This window comes from Podarcis pityusensis, assembly GCF_964106645.2.
Source record: "Podarcis pityusensis genome assembly, chromosome: 1".
NCBI classification, from domain to species: Eukaryota; Metazoa; Chordata; class Lepidosauria; order Squamata; family Lacertidae; genus Podarcis; species Podarcis pityusensis.
In genome coordinates this window covers 79,747,758-79,767,882 of record NC_138028.1, presented here as the reverse complement: position 1 = coordinate 79,767,882, position 20,125 = coordinate 79,747,758, and the positions used below count along the sequence as shown (strand labels likewise).

Sequence of the window (20,125 nt, the reverse complement as noted above, 5' to 3'; positions counted from 1 at the left end):
GGCTTTGTCCTCATGGATAAAAGGCAAGAGAACATGTGGCTGGTATCCAGCAAAAACTCAGAAACAGACTGCAATGCTTCAATGCCTCGCACAGATAGCTTTCCCAAGCTTGCTATTTCCTAACTTCATCTCACCTTAGTGGCCCAGTCTGTACATCACAGTAAACCATAGCTGCAAGCTACAACTGCATGCAGTAAGCCAAGTTTCCTCAAACTTGGCCCTCCAGGTGTTTTGAGACTACAATTCCCATGATCCCTGACCACTGCTAGCTAGGGATCATGGGAGTTGTAGGCCAAAAACATCTGGAGGGCTGAGTTTGAGGAAGCCTGCAGTAAGCCATAGCCCTAGAGGAGAAAGTGACCTATAGAGGTTACAAGAATTTGAGACAGATACTGGGAGCTGCCTGCACCCTTGAGGTAAAGGGGCATAGCTGACAGGAACCTCCAGCAATGCTTTACAGCCTTTTCAGGCACAAGAAACCACAATATTTCCACGTAATCCATTCTGCGTCCTTGTTGCTACTTCAGCCTAACTGATCTGATAGTGTGCCTCTCTGGGGAACAGCAAGGTGGGTAGATATACAAATTAAATAGAGAATTATTTATATTGACCATTGGCCATATCAAGTCAAAATGTACAGCTACATAGGACCACCACTGTAAATAAAACAGCAAGAATTCAAAAATGAAAACATCATTAAACCAAAAACATTGGCAGGAAATTAACAGCCACCACAAACATTCAGCCTGGAGTCCTATTGCAGAAGCATCCACAAACTTTTAACAGCATTCAGCCACAGCTAAAGAAAAGTTGGTCACTGTGTTGATAATACCCTTTTTTGAACTTGCCAGTAAAAAATAAATTATTTGAAAGCCTGATCAATGGCAACGTTCCCCCAGAAACTGATGAAAAAATTACAAGCTTTCTCAGAAATTGAGCATCCAGTGAGTAATGGGTTATATCTTTCACAGAATGCTCCCCACATAAGCAGATTTGGGAAGCAAAAGAAATATTTTTGCATCTCCCATGACAGGAAGTTGCATACACTGCATTGTGAGCACAGAGAAAGTCTTATGCTGGTGAAATTTGATAGATCCATCAGATACAATTCAATATGTTTATATTTAAACTTAACTGCCATGGTGTGATTTTAGAGTTGAAAACAAAATGTAGGTATTTCTGAATAAAGAGGTCACAAACACTATTCTTTAAATCAAGTTTTGCAACCGTAGAATTCCTGCTGGAAAAATATTCAATGGAAAAAAATTTTTGGTTACCAAGCATCAGAGTTGAATAAACTATCCCCTGACTATTAATTACAACAAACGTTTGGTTATATTGATTCAAAAGAATTGCAGGAGTTAATTCCAATAGTTAAAGCAGGCTAGCATTCACTTTTACTTTTAGAGCTAAAATGGCCCATTTTTTATTGGAGAAATGCTGTTAGCGTATTTGATGGTGTTCTGAACCCAATCAAGTCGGAGGAGAAGCAGACACACACACCCTGAACACCAAGATCTCAAATGCAAAGAGCAACTGCATAGTTAATTTGAACCCATTTTAGAATTGGCAATAGGCATGCCAATATTTCGCGGTACTATTCAGCTGTCATTCAGCTTTTAGTTTTATGGAATTTCAGGGGAGCTGCGAACCACCAGAGATGGAATATACAGAGCTCTTTCGCCGTGTGTGCCTGTTTCCAGCAGGGCAGCAGGTATGTACAGCCAAACAGAGCACTATCAAACACCCTGCTCATCAGCTGGTGAGTGGAGAGCAGAGAGTATAATCTTGCCAGCTGAAGGGGTTTGCTTTGCCAGAATGAATACAGTGGTGCTTCACAAGACGAAATTAATTCGTTCCACGAATTTTTTCGTCTAGCGAATTTTTCGTCTTGCGAAGCACAAAATCCCATAGGAATGCATTGAAAATCAATTAATGCGTTCCTATGGTCAAAAAAAAGTCCAAACAAAGCCAAATTTGGTACAACAAGAGTTTATTAAGTGCTCTTTAAAGTCACACATACTGTAAAGAGCATTTCAAAATTCAAATCCAGATTTTTTTAAAAAACACAGCAGAGTGGCCCAATGGTCACAGAAAATCATAAAAATGCAGAAAAAAACACACAAGCTTCCAGATTCTTGCAAACCCCTCCCCAACTGTTCCCCCAGCCACCCAGCACACAGAAATTCAAATCCATAATTTTTTTAAAAAAACAGCAGAGTGGCCCAATGGTCACAGAAAATCATAAAAATGCAGAAAAAAAACCACACAAGCTTCCAGATTCTTGCAAACCCCTCCCCAACACCAAGTCCTTGAATTCCAAACACCCCAACCCAAAATCCAAACCCCCCCAAAAAAGTTTTAAAAGCTTAACTTACCAAAAGGCTGCAAAAGAAGTTTTGGAAAAGCTTCAAAAATCACCAAAGTCTTTAAAAACCTCAAAAAAGGCTACTATGTACACTGCGTTCTATGAGTTGCTCCTCGAAGTCAAGTCGCAACTGTATTAACGGTGTTAAGAAAAAGGAAACAAACTTGCAAGACGTTTTCGTCTTGCGAAGCAAGCCCATAGGGAAATTCGTCTTGCGAAGCAGCTCAAAAAACGGAAAACCCTTTCGTCTAGCGAGTTTTCCGTCTTGCAAGGCATTCGTCTTGCAGGGCACCACTGTACTGGCTTATGGGCCAGAGGTTGCCCACTCCTACTGTAGAACCTCCTTGCAAACCAATCAGGATGAACAATCTGCAATCCACCCTAAATATAGGAATATAGTTGGACACAATCCACTTATGAGATAATTTAGCTTAGTTTTTAAGGGTAATGCTACTACCAAATTAACACATAGCAAGCAATGCTGGTGTTCGAGGTTCTCCAAGAATGTATTTCTACTGATGTAATCAAAGGCAGTTTTAAAATCAACAAAAACTGCAAAGAGCTTATTTTTTCTGTTAACACAGGAATTAGATGAGCAAGCACAGAATGGTTGTCAAGCAGTAACCAGCCAGCTTTAAAGTCAGCTTGTTATTCAGCAATTACATTGTGCAACATCGGCCATTCTTCAGATTCAAAACAGGAGGTATTTTACATGTAATTTTTAATGCTATCTATAAGACTGATTGGTATATAATTTGTGTGTCGCCTTTCTTGAAAACTGGGATCGCTGTGCTCAGATTCCACCCTGATGGAATACAGCCAATTGGGTTTTTTTGAACCAAATAATTTAGCCATGACAGGACCACTCCACTGGATGTTACTTTAAAACCTCTCTTGATATTAATTCCTCTCCTAATGCCTTATTTTGGAAAGAGTCAGATTTTTAATCTGACTAAGAAACAAGAAGCCAAAGATCGCACCTACAGAGCTCAAGACTGGCAGCCTGTTGCTCATGTACAGCAACAGTCTTATTAAAAATGTTAATGTGCTGTTCCCATTTTGTCTTAGAGATAGGAGTAAACAAAAAAATAGCGGACATATGGTGGCTTTGATCCACTCACTGCCAGAAGGAAGCAGTATCCTTGCACCTAATGGCATTTTCCAGGCACTGTTAAAGCTGCTTTGAAATATTTTGGCTGTCGTAACTTCTTATTAGCTGGGGAGGGGAGTAGGTAGTTCCTTGACTGCTGTGTCTAAAAGGCCTGTTTAACAAAGCTGCTTAGGATTCTTTACATTGTAAGTAAAATCAAAAAGCCCCTTTCTTATGTCTTGAGGCATAGGTTGTGTGCACAGCAGAGTGTTAATTGCACAAGTGAGTTGCACAGCTCTGATTTTTCCATGTGGATTTTTGTGCACATCTGTCCACAGGACCACCTTCAAATGAACTCTACTGCAGTGCTTCCTGTCCCCCAAGAGTGGGAGGTGCTTGATGGGGTGTCTTTGCACTGTGTGCTGTTGTCCCCTCCCCTCCATTCCTTGCACTCCCTAAGTTCTGGAAACCTAAGGTCTACTGCAAGCATGCTTGCAGTTATTTGTTTACCTGTGTGTGCATCCTACTTATGTATTTAAATATTTATATGAGCTACAAGTTTTGCATTATACCAGCTTACAAAAAACGATGGGTCCAGTTCTTTAAAAATACACACACATGTGTCATGTCAGTAGTTTTTCTAATTGTTGTAACCTGCCCTGGGACCGTGAGGTGAAGGGTGGGTGAAAAGCATAATAAAATAACTAAATATCCTGATGTGCAACTGCAAGGAGTATTGTGAGTCACAAGCATGCTATTGTTCATTTAGCACAGATAAAGAAACAGCAATAACTGTAAACCAGAAGTCTCTATCCTGCTAGAATGCTCCCCTGCAAATGCTCATTTTAGGGAAGGGTTTGTGCTTTTTTCCTTCCCCAGTCTGTAGCTTCCTCCTCTCTTTTCATTTCTCTTTGCACTGAGAGTACTCTGGGTGAAGCAAGTATATGTTTCCAATTCTTATTTCTCAGGTTCTGGTGCCTCCCTGTGGCTCTGTTTGCTTCTTTAATGTTGGAGTTAAAATATAACTTATCTATGTTTTCTGCAATGCTTACAACACTGCTCATGGCCTCCACGCATGAGTCATGGAGCAGTCAAGCCATGTTCATCTAAAAAGGTATCATTTGGCAAATCTCTGGAGCTGATGATTTCCTAGTCAACAGGTAAATAGCTAAAATAAAAAGTAAATAACAGGAGATATCAAAATAACGGACAGACAAAAATATATTCAGCCTACTTTCATGAAGGTGCTACTCTTTAGTGCCAAGAAAAGCAGGTAACAGTTATTACTCTGGTATACATCACAGCAAGGTCAAGTAATGGAGGACTGGATCTCAACCCTTCTTGGAAGAGAAGCTACTCCACACTTCTATGCTTCTTGAATAGCTTCAAGTACTGCCTTGCCACTGAGAAACATAACCACAGTGATGAAGTTATGGCCTTGCAGCCCACAACTTACCATGGACCCAGCGCGCCACATCAGAAGGGTCACTGTGCTCTTCTGCTGCTTCAGCAAGTTTATGGCTGGATGTGCTATTTCTCGGTACTGGCTCTCAAAGACAATGAAGATTGGCCTCCGGGATAGTTCCAGCAGCCTCCAAAGACCTTCCCTGCAAAACCAGACAATTGGTTAGAGTCCTAAGCAAATCCACAACCAAACTATTGACAAAGCTTTGAACCCAATCTAGTCACCCACAATTTTAATTCTAAGCACCACTAGTTTCAGTTCAATGAAAACTTCAGGAACTGGTTTCAGAGGCATTAACACTAAACTGCCGTGCTTCATATCCAGATATATGAGAGAGATTCTGGGTGTTGTGATTGGAGGTGTATACAGAAATTGGATAAATTCAGAGGCCCTTCTAACCATAGATAGGAGAGCCAGGAACATACTCCCTCCTGCCTTCCTACTCCCTTCTACCTTCCCTCTTCCTCTTATGAGTACAACTTATTGGAACACTTGACTGGTTTGACAAGCCATAGTTTACCAGGACAACCAAATAAGCAAACTGTGATTTTAGTGATCCCTCCAAATCAGAATTGCACATACTATTTGCCTGTTTGGTCAACTTGGTCAACTTTCTATTAAACAAGGTGGGCAATAGGAGGGAGTGCACACTTGAGTCATTCCTGATCCTCCAAAAATGAAAGGAGGATCAGAGAACTTGTCTCTATCGCTGACTCTAATTACCTGAAATTATTGTTGCACCATTCCTGTTCCAGATATGCATTAGAGAGAACCACAATGAGGCGGCGGCACCGGCTAACATTCATAATCAGATCTGCAGAAGGTTCTGAAAGAGAGAAGAAAAACTAAATCTCTTCTGAGAAGGTCCAGAACCAATCCATTGTTGTTTCAGCATTCATCCTTCACCTGTACAAGAAAGAAGTACCCTAGCATCCAAATGCATATCCGCTCTGCTCTACAGAAAGGAGAAGCCCCGGGCAATGGAATAAAAACTAACCAGCCTGTTTAGAACTTCCCTGTCCTTCAGACAGCACCATTGGTTCTGGATGTGAGTGCCTCTGGTGGAACACTCAAGACATTAAAAAATAAATAAATGAAGAGTATACTCAAACATTGCATTTTTTTATTATTAGACACACCACAAAGAGCACAAATGCTGTTTTGTGGTGTATTCTTGTTTAACCAGAACTGTCCACTGTGGACAGCATTACAGAATATGGAGGAGCTGCATTTTGTACACAGCTTGTTTTGCATCCCCATGCAAAGGGATGCTGCATACTTTTTATAGAGGTTTTATTAAACAAAACAGTTGAAGATAAGAACAAATGGTCTGAAGGCACCTGATTACAGTGATATTGCTGAAGCCAGAACAGTGGTGGCCCTGTAAACTGCCTGGATAGGAACTACACTTCATGCTCTTTGGAGGAAGATTAAACAAGTTGTGCCCAAAATAAAGAAACAACACATTGTCAAACATATGCAATAACAGCCTGGAAACGTGGAGGCACAGGGAGAGGCAGCGGGCCAGCACAATGAAATGCATATCTGCAAGGTCATGCAAGTTAAGCAATGCATCATGCCACAGACTTTGAACAGGTGTAGAAAGCCCACCAGTTGTGCTGAGCATATACTGGGCAGACTGTGAATACATCCTACTTAATATGCAAATGGAACCTAACTGTGAACAACTGGGTGGTTAAGGAGAATACATTTTTCTTCGTACAACAGAGAGCCTGTCTATAAAATATTCAGTTCCTACTTTGCACAGCTTTGCCATTATTGGTGTTTAGAATTAAAGCTATTTTAGGTTGCTTCAGATGCACAAAATAGTGTGCCAGAGGACAAAGTAATTTTTCAGAGCCATACTTTTGCATCTATTAAGTAGCAAAGTGCAGCGTTCAACAGGCTTCATTTCAGATACTGCATTGCAATGTTTGTGGCCCTTTTCTTCACTCTGAAAAAGGATACAGATGTCAAGCTGGGATCATATATGAAATGCACAATGATGTCCTGAATGTACACACCTGCCTGTATTCTAATATCTCAGTCAGATATAGCACTGCACTATGTTTTACATCTTTCCAATCTACCTTGGAAATAGGGACATGGATTAAGCTGTACTTGAAATACAGAATGTTGCCCTGAAGTTGCATACCAACTTTCACCCTGCTGTCTCAGTGTCTAATAGAAATAGTGTTTTTTTGCATTCTCCTCCTCTTGTTTGAAAATGGATGCAAGAGTTAACCTGATATTCAGACTTAGTGTGTGTACCGATTTCAATTGGATATTTTAACACTTAATAAAGCTATCATATTAAACACAGGATGCCAAATGGGCAAATTAAACTGAAGGTTTCTCTTCATTTAGCCAACTAATCCATTTCAGATAAGTTATTTGCAGCCTGAACTCAACAGCAAGTCTGAGTGCCCAGGTACATATTAAATGAGGTGTTGGACAAGGTTCTATACCTGAATTGGGCAGGATGTCTTTATCATCCAGGAAAATCTTGTAGCCGTGACGATTCTCCAGCTGTGGCTTCACTATGAAGTTGACAAACTTTCTATCATCCGTTGAGTTAGAATAAGACACATAGGCATCATACAGCTTTCCATCTGTGGAAAAGTACCAAGGGGAGAAATTTATTATAATTTTTTTTTTTTTTTAAAAAACCTGTGCTGACTAGCTATAACACTGAGAGGATAATTCTTGTAGAAGTTCACACTTTGGGTTGGACTGTCAGTGAAACTCGAATCTCACAAGGGGAAAAGTGACGGCCAACTCTCCAGCCCAATATTTACCATTGATCTCCACCTCTCCATGACGGTTTCTGTACCAGAGGAGCACATTCAGACGGCACTTCACATACATCACAGCCATTAGTAACAGCAGTGCCACAGTGACAAGTGCAGCTAGCACAGCGCCCAAGTGCCCAGCAGTCTCTGCTGTAATAGAAAGACATATTTTAAATAGCATTAAATTAGAAAACAGCCTTGTAATTGATAGCATGGTAGAGAAAAGAGGAAGAGAAGAGTTGGGTTCTATGGTCTCCATATATACCAAATTATAAAGAAAATGAGGGGTTATGTCATTCTTGAACAATTTTTAGTATCTTGATGACTGTTCTGACTATCAGAATGTGCAACCATGATGAGGAAGAGATGAGCAGAAGCTAAAAGACAGATTTATTCTGGTACCACATTGTTAGATCATCCTCCAGATTTTGCAAGTATCTCCTTTCACAAGATGCACATGCAGAAGTAAATCAAAGGTTTTCAGAGTAAAGATGTGCATGAACTAAATTATTCACATTCTCCAGTACCAATTCAATTTCTTCCTGCAAGTGCGCGGGCATGTTCATTTAGACTTTTTGTAAAACACTCTGGAATACACTGTTAACTGAGCCATTTGCTGAATGTTGCTTTAAAATACACTGAGGCTCTAATCTCAGAATTGCTCCATCAGCCTATGGAAACTTCCAGATGGAGGAATTTGAAAGTGTTCAAGCATGCCAAAACAGCTGAGTTGCTTGGGGGCAGCCTAATAGCACGTTTGCTTTGGTGTGCAGAACCATTTGAGGCTGTGACTGATTGAAAACCTCAGAAAAGTTTCTATTGTCTGCTGGTGCCATCATGTGGCAATTTTCTGCCATCAGATTCACTGATGACGCCATCATAAAATTGCTCTTTTAAACTGAGCCCTAAAGCCAGCATGGAGCAATACTGAGGGCACTAAAGGCTGTCTTTATATTAAACTCCTCTAGAGACATGGTAAGTCTGGTTCAAAGCCCTTTTTAGCAACCCTACTACCAGTTAGAGCAAAAACATCTTCTAAAGTCTAAGAAGAGGATCAGGTAGGCTCAGCCGAGATTCTTGAATTCCAAGTTAAACAGGAGAAACTTATTCAAAAGAAAAGGAAGGCATCTAGATACTGCATAAAAGCAAATACTCTTATCACCCCAGCTAGACTTCAGTCTATCAGATGGCCATGCATGGGCTAAAGTAAATTACTCTATTTTTTAAATGAGAACAGTTAGTTTCTATATAGAAAATTAAGTCTTGCTTCTTCCTTAAAGAAGGAAAGCCAAGCTGAGATACCCAGTTCATAAATTCTCAGAGGGTCATACAATACTTCAGAATTTTGAAGCCATCTTAGTTCAAAACTATGTTTCTTCCCCCCCATAACACATTTGCCTTTGCACACATGCCAAGAGTGATCTGAACAGTGGCACTACAAAGTGAAAAATGTGGACTGAATTATAAACTGAATGTATAGTGAAGCTGTCACACCTCTATAAACTCACTGTGGGTCAAACTCTGGCCAGATTCCATGCTACCCACATCCTCAATAGACCATACTGAATCCTGTACATTGGACCTAAGGATGTAGTTTCTTACACACACACACACACACACACACACACACACACACACTGTTCCATTCCAAGACACACACATAATGTGTGATATGGCCCTTAGCATCTTACATACACCAATGGAGAAATGAAATAATGATGCTGAGCCATGGATCATTTCTAGACTGTAATTAGAAAATGTAATCCAAAACACTTAGGCTACTTGAGTCTCAAGAGGAGGCAGACAGAATGTAAATCACATTCAATTCCTCAGCTGCTGCACAATCTCAGATTTATCTAGTTCTGCCATTTTAATGACAAATGTACAAAGCAAATGCAAGCTCAGTTATCACACTTGCCCCTCCCATCATGCTTCAGATAAGAAGCCCTTCTAAAGATAATTAAATTAAAAAGAGTTTAAAGTATTGCATTCATGTTTATTTGTCATCTTGTTAACCAAAGTGCAGAACTGCTCTGGGGTGGGGTCAAAGATTTGTGTGTGTGTGTGTGTGTGTGAGAGAGAGAGAGAGAGAGAGAGAGAGAGACACTTCAAAGGCATCAGCCAATCAATGCTGTACACAGCCATATTCTTATCTATTGGTTTTCAGAGGTCACTTCTGAAAGGGAAATTTACATTTGGATTGAATGCCATAAGTGTGTTTTCAGAGTAGTCTGTCAACTCTTAAAAAAAAAAAAAGTATCTCCAACTCTCATTTCAGAAATACTCATGGGAATTCTACTATGGAATACAGTTAGTGAGTAGCAGAATCTTTTTTGAACAACTTAATAAAGATAACAACCTTCAAATAGAGTACCGGCCCACACCAAATGCACATGGTATGAAGTACAAAGAAATGCTACCTGATTTTTGCAGTGTGAAAACTGCTGTACTGTTTCTAACCCAGCAGGCAAATGCTCCATAATTTTCATCTGTTGTTACATTCATATCCAAAGTGCTGGAGATGAATATCTCTGATTTATTGTCATTGAACCTGGGGTGCAAATAGAAGATGATTTACGTTAGCACTGATTGAAAACAAACACTAGGAAATTTCAGTCAGAACCGGACCGGAAGGAAACTCAGAGGTCTCCACCCTATCAATCTTGGATTATACCAAACATTAAATTTGGACAAGGAATGAACTGTGAGTTGGTAACAAGAGTGTCCATTTGAGTATCTATGATCTGGAAATACTGTCACTATTTTATCACGTTGGCCTTTGAAAACCTTTTCTTCCACAAAAACTAGTAGACATTTGGGGGGCCGCTAGGGGCGCATTGGAAGATGGCCGACAATAACATCTCTCCGTCTCACACGAGGTAATTAAGAAGCTGATATGGAAGTATGCAGCCTCCCTTGTTACCCCAAGGGAATGGGGAACACTGCCTGGTTGCAGGAGCTCATAATAAACAATTAGAGAGAAGCAAATGCACATATTTCGAGTGAAGATCGGGAGTAAAGACTGCTAATTGAAGTGACCTCTGTGAAGTGGAGCGACGAGCGATTAACAATATATCAAGAAGAAGATACATCAAAGGGTCGGTATGTCGAAACGGGACTGAAAGGGGGGGGACTTTTCTTTTTTTATCTTATGTGAGTACCTAATAACCTCCCCCCCCCAAGAAGAATCGTTGCAATTACTGATTACAAGCAGGATGATTAAGAACTGTGTGGAAATAAATTACTAATCAAAGACATGGTTTGTGGAATGTCTGGGAAGGAATGAAAGGTCTTTGTGATGCAGTTATAAAAATAGACTTGTTAGGGCAGGCCTGGCTACAGGATTTATGATCGAGGGGGAGGAGACCATGGCTTGTTATTATATCGGACTGTGAGTTTGACCTGGCAGAACCCCCTAAGAGACTGACAGGCCTGCGAGGATTAATGGACAGACTTTAAGAATGTTTTGTACGGAAGTGCGGAAATGGCGTCTGTCTGTTTGAATATGGCTCTTGGAGGAATGAAAATCCACACAGGATATAACAACGTTTGTTTTCAACCCGCTTGTGGAGACTATCAGAGGTCACAAAGAAAGGAATATATGACAACAACAAGAAGATGAGGAAAATAATAAAGAGAAGATTGAACAGAACTGTGAATACTGTTTGGACAGAACTGTGAACATTAAAGCAGCAGCAAGAGAGATGTTTGGATCCCTTTCTGAGCTCAAAGCATGGGTAGCCCCAACAAAAATTTAAAAATTTGGCTGTGTAATTTGGAATTAATGTGATTTGATTGGTTTGTTAATAAAAATTATATTTTAAAAAAAACTAGTAGAAATTTGGGGACTTTCAAAATCATCTTTTTCCTTGTTCTTTTAAAGCAAAGGATTAATTGTGGTTGCTTAGTTGTTGTATGGGATCCCATTGTCTTACATAAAAGTACTTATTTTGTGGAACTATAGTAGCAATGTCCTATTGCTTAAAGTGCATTTTTTTCTTACTAGTGAAATGTCAATTTTTCTTCTCCCAGCTACAGCCTCCATGCCATTATTGAGTAATGTACAAAATATTACATGAGTTCACAGTAACCTAGTAGAACATATCTATGACCCCACTGATAACGTACAACACAAGTCCCCTGCAGTGGGAACACTAAAATAAAGGGGGTGTTCATGAAACCAGATTTGTTCTGAAGCCACAAACATCTGAAAGGGTCTTCTTCCTCTCCCTCTCCCTCTCCCTCTCCCTCTGCCTCCCCATTGAAGACTGATACATAGAGCATTCTCTTAAGCTCTTCTCCAGGGCTTAAGTGTACAATTTGCTTTTTAACAGAAACACAATCTCCCACTCTCACTCAATCTCACCCTACTATAGCAAAGATATTTCCTCCCATTGAAGTATATATATTACACTACTGCCCCTATTCTACAAACCTATAAGGCTAATAGTATACATAAGCCCTTAAAGATCCACCATTATCTTCAGAGTCTGGGAGACACTATTTTAATTTGTTTCTAGTTTATACAGTCAATTTAGCTTTATTTTCCATTATACATAAAAGCCTTCTTACCAATGAGTAGAAGCAGCAAAGGTCTCGTTGTCTAGCAACTGGTCATCTTTCATCCAGTGGAGGCCAAAATCACAGCTTTTCGTGTAGGGCAGCTGCACAGTGCAGTTCAGTGTAAACTGGCTTCCCAAATCACGTTGCAAAGTCAGATTGCTGGAGGGGTAAAGGAAACGAGGAAGGACACTGCAAATATCTGTTGGGGAAACAATAACAGTACATCGTAAGAGAGCTTTTCAATGAGAGCACTGAACTTCCAGACTGAATACTGCAAATCTTATATTGGCTATTTAGGTCTGGCTAACATAACAAAGAAAGTCAAGCTACTCTTGTCCCTGTGACCCTGCACCTAAGCACAATCTCCCTTGCACAGTGGGTTCGCCGACTTAACTAGACAAATTGCTGAGTATAACCTCTCTCTCAAGGCTGGTTCTGCAGTTCTGATTTGACTTGAGAAAACAATGAGAAATTCAGTAAGGACTATAGTGGGAAAGACAGAATGTTCAGGTTATCTGGAAAGCATGTCATGTCCCATAATAGAGAAATGCCCAGGATAAAGGGGTATGCACATCACAGAAGTGCTGAATATGAGATATGGTATTAATTATTAACTTTTGAAGTCCTAGTGCCAGTACTTTAATTATTCTCACTGCCTGTTCAGAGTCCAGCACAGTGCTGTTCTTCCCCCTCTGTCTTCCATACTGTCAACTCATTCATCCATGCTAAATATTTTCAGCATATGTGACACATTTTCAGCATATGTGAGCGTGCGTTTTTTAATGAAGAACTTTCTGAATCCTATTGCGGAAAATAGGGTGTTTAAGGTGCAAATGTCACATTGCATTAAAAACTAGAATATGTCACAGGTACTTGTCCCTAATTTTCCTTTCCCTTACATTCCCTTAAATTCTGAAAAGGAGAACTAGGCCATCATGGTCATCATTTTTTAAAATGTAAAGGCTCTCCCTTCTGTAGGTACCTCTGTGTGTATTGGACTCATTTCCAAACTTTACCTTTATTTAAAAGGGAGAACAATACAAAAAATATTCTTTTTAGAGCCCATATCCAGTCCTTAGCCAATTCAGGAGAACTTCCTGAGAAACCAGCAACTACCATCCTTATCTTAATTAATAAAAAAAATTGAAGAGTACAATCCTATACAAATCTTCTCAGAAATAAGACCTACAGTGCCTAGCAAGCCTGACTTCCAGGTCTCAGGATGTGTGTGCAGGATTTCAGCTCAAATGATGTATGATCTCCCTCTGACCATCTTTAGCTAATTTATGTTTCTAATAGCATAATGAAGTGCTCCAAAATGGTGATCCATCCTAGTTTAAGTGCACTATAAAAGATTAAGCAGAGACAAAAACACACTTATCTGTGCCAACAAGTCTGCTAATTTTTAAAATCTCAACATATATATTTTTTTAAACCTGTCTTTCCCCATTTCAACTCTGACAATGCAACTAGCAAATGGGGGACGGAGTGAGCTTATCTTGGTAGCTTCAGGTACCTCTCACCACATTTTAGGTACTATCACTTGTTATCACAGCTTTAGAAACATTAAATCTTTTCTCTCTCTCCTAAACTATGTCTCCACCACAGTGAAGCCTTCGCCAGGTTTATCTGTTTACACAGTTCTATCAGCCAGTAAAGCGAGATGAGCGCCGAAACCTCAGAGTCATCCGTGACTGGACCAAACAGTCAGGGGTCCCTTTACCTTTATATGTCATCTTAGATATAACATAAAATGCAGAGAGGGCTCAGAAAGAGCTCCGTGTCTGCCTTTTTCTCCCAGGTAAAGGGAAGCCCTCTTCAGCAACAGCCACACATACAGTCACAGACATCAACCCGCCAACTTCTGGTTGACAATGCATAATTTGGATCATAGCACTTGATAAATTGGCTCACATCCCCAGGGCTTATCTAATGCCATAACTTATTTGAGTATGATCAGTACCTTATGTTTAGGAGAAAACGGACAAAATCATGCCCTACATAGTTAGATACTTCACAGCTACTATGTGTCTAATGAGCAACATAGGATCCAGACTTAGGCAGACAAGTGGCCCATCTTGAAACAGTAGCAGTACTGCTTCTCCTGGGATGGGCCCAAGAGGAGACGTCAGTGTTAGGTTAGGGATCCAAAGTCATGTTTGCAAATTCCCACTTCTTTCACTCACCTGCCATGACCAGCCGGACAGTGAAGGAGCTGTTTCTCTGATCGTTCAAGTAGAGCGTGCAGGTATAGTTGCCTGCATCGCTGGCATTTGCGTGCTCAAAGGTGAGGTATGTTGTTGTGTTCTGCAGTGTGCTGTGCAGGTGGCTTAACGCGGTGAAGTTAAGCAGATGACAGTTTTTGCTCCACTGGATGCTAAAGTTTGAGGTAGACTGAAGAAGCTGGAGGCTCTGGTTATCCAAAGGGCAGAACAAATGATTAACCTGTTCTTGCTGGGTCCAAATGGTGTGATCATAGAAGTGATCTGGGTCCACACACGATAAATTAGATGAAACCGTCAGCGAAAAGAATTCTAAATAAAGCAAAGCAGTTAAATTGCAACTACTTCTGTGATGCCTAATCCAACCTACATTTCTACAGCAAGCACAGAATACGCAACTCCAACAGCAACAAAGTCATTCATGCCCAACCAGGTCATAGACACTGCCCCCCTGGCTGAACTTACTTTTAATATGCATACCATGTGATGTCTCCTGAAAGACTGTTTAAAGTGAATTTACTATAGAGAAGAGAGATAAATATTTATCATCCTGATAACAAGATCAGCTAACTATGTGATTCTAACTATAACTCTATCTATGCCATAGATTCCTTATTTATAATGAACAGAGAACAAATTGATAATAAGGGCATTAACACAATGATCACATTCAACAACCCTCCTCATAACACACACACCACACACAATGCACCAGAGGCAATGCACTGAAGCAAGCACTATAGAAAAAGGAAAGAACAGGGGGGGAAACCTAGCCAACCAAATACTGCTAATGTATAAAAAAAAGCATTGGTGGTATTCACTGGTCATTTGCACACCTGGAAACTTTTTTTTAAAAGATACTATAATTATAATAAGTGCTTCAGAGCTACAAGTTCAAAGGAAAAGCAATCAACCTTCAAAAAAACCTGTACAACACAGTACATTTTGCTGAGCAAAAAGTTGCATGTCTGTATACTTGTTAGTATTTGATATGAACTGGAACTGGAACAATGAAGTACATGAAATGGATGCACTTGTTTGTCCATGACAGTGAACCTCCACCTTATTTGATACCATTGAGAAATAGATAGAGGTTCTGTATCTTTTCCAGTGCTCAGACATATCCAGTTTAGCTGCTATAAACAAAAGTTGATAAGTCTTTGTAAGAATAATAATCATTTTCAGAAATGTCCAGAAGTACAAAGCATAAATCATGTCTGACTGATCAATACTATTTTGGTGTGGGGTGACTTCCAAGTAAAATTCATTTTGCACACATGGCCATCACATATGATAGTTAAATGACCTAAGTACCATCTATGTACCAGTTCTAAAATAGTCTCCCTCATGTTAGCAGATAAATTTAAATGGGAATTTATTCCACATTGCGCTCTACTTGCCAAGTGATGTAGCACATGGAACATAATTTTCTCATGCAGTTCTCAATTAAGAGTAACTTATGTATTTGAGACCTTTTTATGTGTTGTTTGTATGCTATAAGCAACCAGAGATTCAAACCCAACTTCAAGGGCTCTGGTTGCCTGTTGATGGACTATTCTGGAGGCACCCAATGGTTCTTAACTACCACTGCTGGTGTAACAGTAGGCATAAATATGCAACTATAGGGAACAGGTGGCGCTGTGGTCTAAACCACTGAGCCCCTTGGGCTTGCCAATTGGAAGGTCAGCAGTTTGAGTCCACGCGATGGGGTGAGCTCCCATTGCTCTGTTCCAGCTCCTGACAACCTAGCAGTTCAGAAGTATACCAGTGCAAGTAGACAATTAGGTACTGCTGTGGCAGGAAGGTAAATGGCGGTTCCCTGTGCACTCGTCACGGTGTCCCATTGTGCCACAAGCGGTTTAGTCATGCTGGCCTCATGACTCGGAAAGCTGTCTGTGGACAAACGCTGGTTCCCTAGGCCTGAAGCAAGATGAGCGCCACACCCCAAAGTTGCCTTTGACTGAACTTAACCATCCAGGGGTCCTTAACCTTTACCTTGCCTAAATACGCAACTCTACTAAAGTTAATGCCACTGCTGGCAGAACGTCAAGTGAGAACTCATATTCAAGTGAGCACTTCCATTATCAAAGGTTTTCACTGTTGGTGGGACAGCAGTCCTATATATACAATGAATTGTTCACAACTATGATGTTCTGGCAGAAATGGCAATAACTTTAGTAGATGCAAACACAGTTGTTAAAGTGCCACTGACTACTGTGATGCTTTGTCCTGAAAACACTCCAAATAAGCATTACTGCATTATCATCATTGTTGCAGTTGTTGTTAAAGTTATATGAATGAAATTTCCCAGGTGGAAACTGAATTGCTTCGTATATGAATGGCTTCTTTTTTTGCTAACACAAAAGTTACATAGGATTGCAGTTCTATACCTTACAAGGGAGTAAAGCCCACTGCTCAGCATCTGAATACATGTAGCCTAATCCTACACAATTGCTCTTGTCTGTTCTATCATGACCATAATTATTCTACAAAGAACTGCCAGAGTAGTACTGCCACAAAATTTCATTTCATTATTTCATCCTTCTATCCATAAACTATGAATAAAACAACAACACCCTACTGTGACTGGGCTGGGTCCCTTCAAGTATGCATAATATGTTGCCTTTGTCTGCTAGACAAACATTCCCATACCTGATCAGGAAGAAACTGAAGAAATGCTGCTCTTTTTGCTTACACACAGGAGCTGTTAAGTACACACCCAACCATCAGATAGTGGGAGGGAGTAAACGGCAGGTATGGATCTCAGCATTAAGAAGCAACCAAAGACTTATCTCAGAGGGTGCCAATTCTCATAGGGTCCTTTCACAAATATTTCATGTACTGAATGCTGATTTATAAATGGATTGTGTCACAGCAGGATACACTTACCATGCAGCTTAATTCAGGGCCGTTTCCACTATCATCCCTCATGCTTTTTGCACAGGTAGTGCTTTTGGTACAAGAATATCACATTTTCAGAGAAGTTACTCAAGCCAGTGCAGTGTTGTACTGGTCAAATAGAGCATATTTCTGACTCCTGGTCAACAAAAGAGGTTTAAAGACTGTCTCGAGGTAAATCTAAAAAAATGTAGTATAAACACTGACAACTGGGAAACACTGGCCTGCGAGCGCTCCAGTTGGAGAACAGCCTTTACCGAAGGTGTCATAGGCTTTGAAGACACTCAAACTCAGGACGCAAGGGAGAAACATGCTAAGAGGAAGGCATGCTTGGCAAATCCACACCGTGATCAACTCCCGCTTGGAAACCAATGTCCCCACTGTGGAAGGATGTGTGGATCCAGAATTGGCCTCGACAGTCACTTATGGACTCACTGTTAAAACCGTGTTTATGGAAGACGATCTTACTCAGCTACGAGTGATCGCCAAAGATTTCTGACTCCACAATGTATTTATAAATGCAAAAGAGATTGAATCATTTGTGTCAGGGGCACTTTGTGGCTGCAGTTTGCTGCACAGTATCTCCTTCTTCAGCTCATGGTTTTATGGTGCATTATTTTTCAAGCAATGTTTGTGTGTTCCCTTCACTCAAACATCCTACAATCTTCATTGTGTTTGCAGGAAGTCTAGAGGAAATGGATGGAATTCACTGGGACTGGAGAGCAAAAATTGGTTTGGAAGTAAGACAACTACTCATTCCATTTTGACCTCTGGTAAACAGGTTTCTGTATTGACTAAAAAACCTGCCAAACATGTCTGACCAGCAAAACAGAAGAAGCACACACATAAGGAAAGCTAATTTCAACTCTCTTCAAAAATTATTAGCGTTTCCAGTTTAAATTATCTGAAGTCTCTTTTTTACTTCTGTTTCATTCAGAGGGCAGAGCAGGAAGAGGAGCTCATGCTGGGGCCTGTATGGTATCTGCTTTCACTCATTCCTTGCTGTGAAGTCAGCCCTTTATTCTTACTCCTGTTACTACTGCCACTACTACTACCACTAGTCAGAACTTAGTCCTGGCATGCTTGGCCTGTGAGAAGGGATCTGTTGTAGAGAAATGTATACTTCAGTCCTCACTACACCATGAAAGCATCCATTTCACGCTGTGTGCTCAAAATGCACATATACACTGGTATCTCTGGTTACGTACTTAATTCGTTCTGGAGGTCCGTTCTTAACCTGAAACTGTTCTTAACCTGAAGCACCACTTTAGCTAATAGGGCCTCCCGCTGCTGCCGCGCCGCTGGAGCACAATTTCTGTTCTCATCCTGAAGCAAAGTTCTTAACCCAAGGTAGTATTTCTGGGTTAGCGGAGACTGTAACCTGAAGCGTATGTAACCCGAAGCATATGTAACCCGAGGTACCACTGTATTCCTTTAAATTGAGACTACCTGTCCATGCATATACATGTATAATAGAGCATTGTATGTTCTGCATCCCAAGACTGGGATATTAGACTTAAAAATACAAAGGCAGTTCCTTTTATCTTCTAGTATGCAACTATGAGATTAAAAACCTGTCCCTTTTATTTTGTAAATGATTCTCAGATATCAATTTGGTATATTAGACAATGTACAGGAAGCAAGATTCCATTATTCATAATGCTATTATGGTCCCAAAGTATATCAAAGATCATGACCACTATCCACTACACACATAAGCTCTTGTGCCCCATTTTAAAAAGACTTCAGCACAGCTAACAGGTAGGGGCCCTTAAACCCATATTTATTCCTCTGCTCTTATATTTTGCCTATTTCAGCCAATACACAGATTTCCATTTCTTTTTTGGCATTTACTATTCCTTGTATTTTGCACAAATCAATATTGACTACATAATTCTACATTTCAAAACAAAATGTAATTGTTTCATCCCTTTCATATGTAAATATAGCACTCCTTCAACACCAACCATCCCAAATCCTGGGATCAGTCCAAAGTATTGTACACTTTAGACAGTAGTAGAGAACAGAACAATAGAGTTGGAAGACAGCACAAGGACAATCTACTCCAAGGGTAGACAAACTAAGGCCCAGGGGCCAGATCCGGCCCAATCACCTTCTAAATCCAGCCCGCGGACAGTCTGGAAATCAGCGTGTTTTTACATGAGTAGAATGTGTCCTTTTATTTAAAATGCATCTCTGGATTATTTGTGGGGCATAGGAATTCATTCTCCCCCCCCAAAAAAAAATATAGTCCAGCCCTCCACAAGGTCTGAGGGATAGAGGACCGGTCCCCTGCTGAAAAAGTTTGCTGACCCCTGACTCTAACCCACTGCAATGCAGGAATCTTTTTGCCCAGTGTGGGGCTTGAATCTATGACACTGAGATTAAAGAGTCTTCTGCTCTATTGACTATCTCCTCACATTTCTGATGAGTTAAAGGGCTTAATCAGATAATCAATACCCTACTGCACTGTAGTAGATATATTTAATTTAAGGGGTAAGGAAACTCATCTGCTAGAACTGTAGTAATCTGGCACCTCACTTTTATGCATCTTATTACTTGGAAGCAAATCCTACCAATTTTGAAACGTGCCTCCAAGAAACTGTGCTTAGGATCCAAGCCACAGGCAGCTAACTAAACAAATAATGATAGGGAGAGCCTTTGCTTTTTGCAGGGGCAACCCTATCATTACAGAATGAGGTAATTGTCTCAGGTGGTAACAATGCC

General features: G+C 40.4%; 1 protein-coding gene across 6 annotated transcripts in view; it reads right to left on the bottom strand.

Annotated features, from left to right (window-relative positions):
* The window catches only part of SIGIRR (single Ig and TIR domain containing), a 37,712-nt gene that overhangs the window by 5,633 nt on the left and 11,954 nt on the right, over positions 1-20,125 (bottom strand). For 5 of the 6 annotated variants that reach the window (XM_081010711.1, XM_081010710.1, XM_081010709.1 and 2 more), the window contains 7 exons: positions 14,465-14,812; positions 12,288-12,477; positions 10,136-10,266; positions 7,722-7,865; positions 7,392-7,535; positions 5,647-5,749; positions 4,915-5,065 (listed from right to left, as the gene is read on the bottom strand). In XM_081010711.1, coding sequence (XP_080866837.1) covers positions 4,915-5,065; positions 5,647-5,749; positions 7,392-7,535; positions 7,722-7,865; positions 10,136-10,266; positions 12,288-12,477; positions 14,465-14,812 — 1,211 coding nt within the window. The remainder of the gene's footprint in view (positions 1-4,914; positions 5,066-5,646; positions 5,750-7,391; positions 7,536-7,721; positions 7,866-10,135; positions 10,267-12,287; positions 12,478-14,464; positions 14,813-20,125) is intronic. The other variant, XM_081010713.1, reaches the window with a different exon arrangement.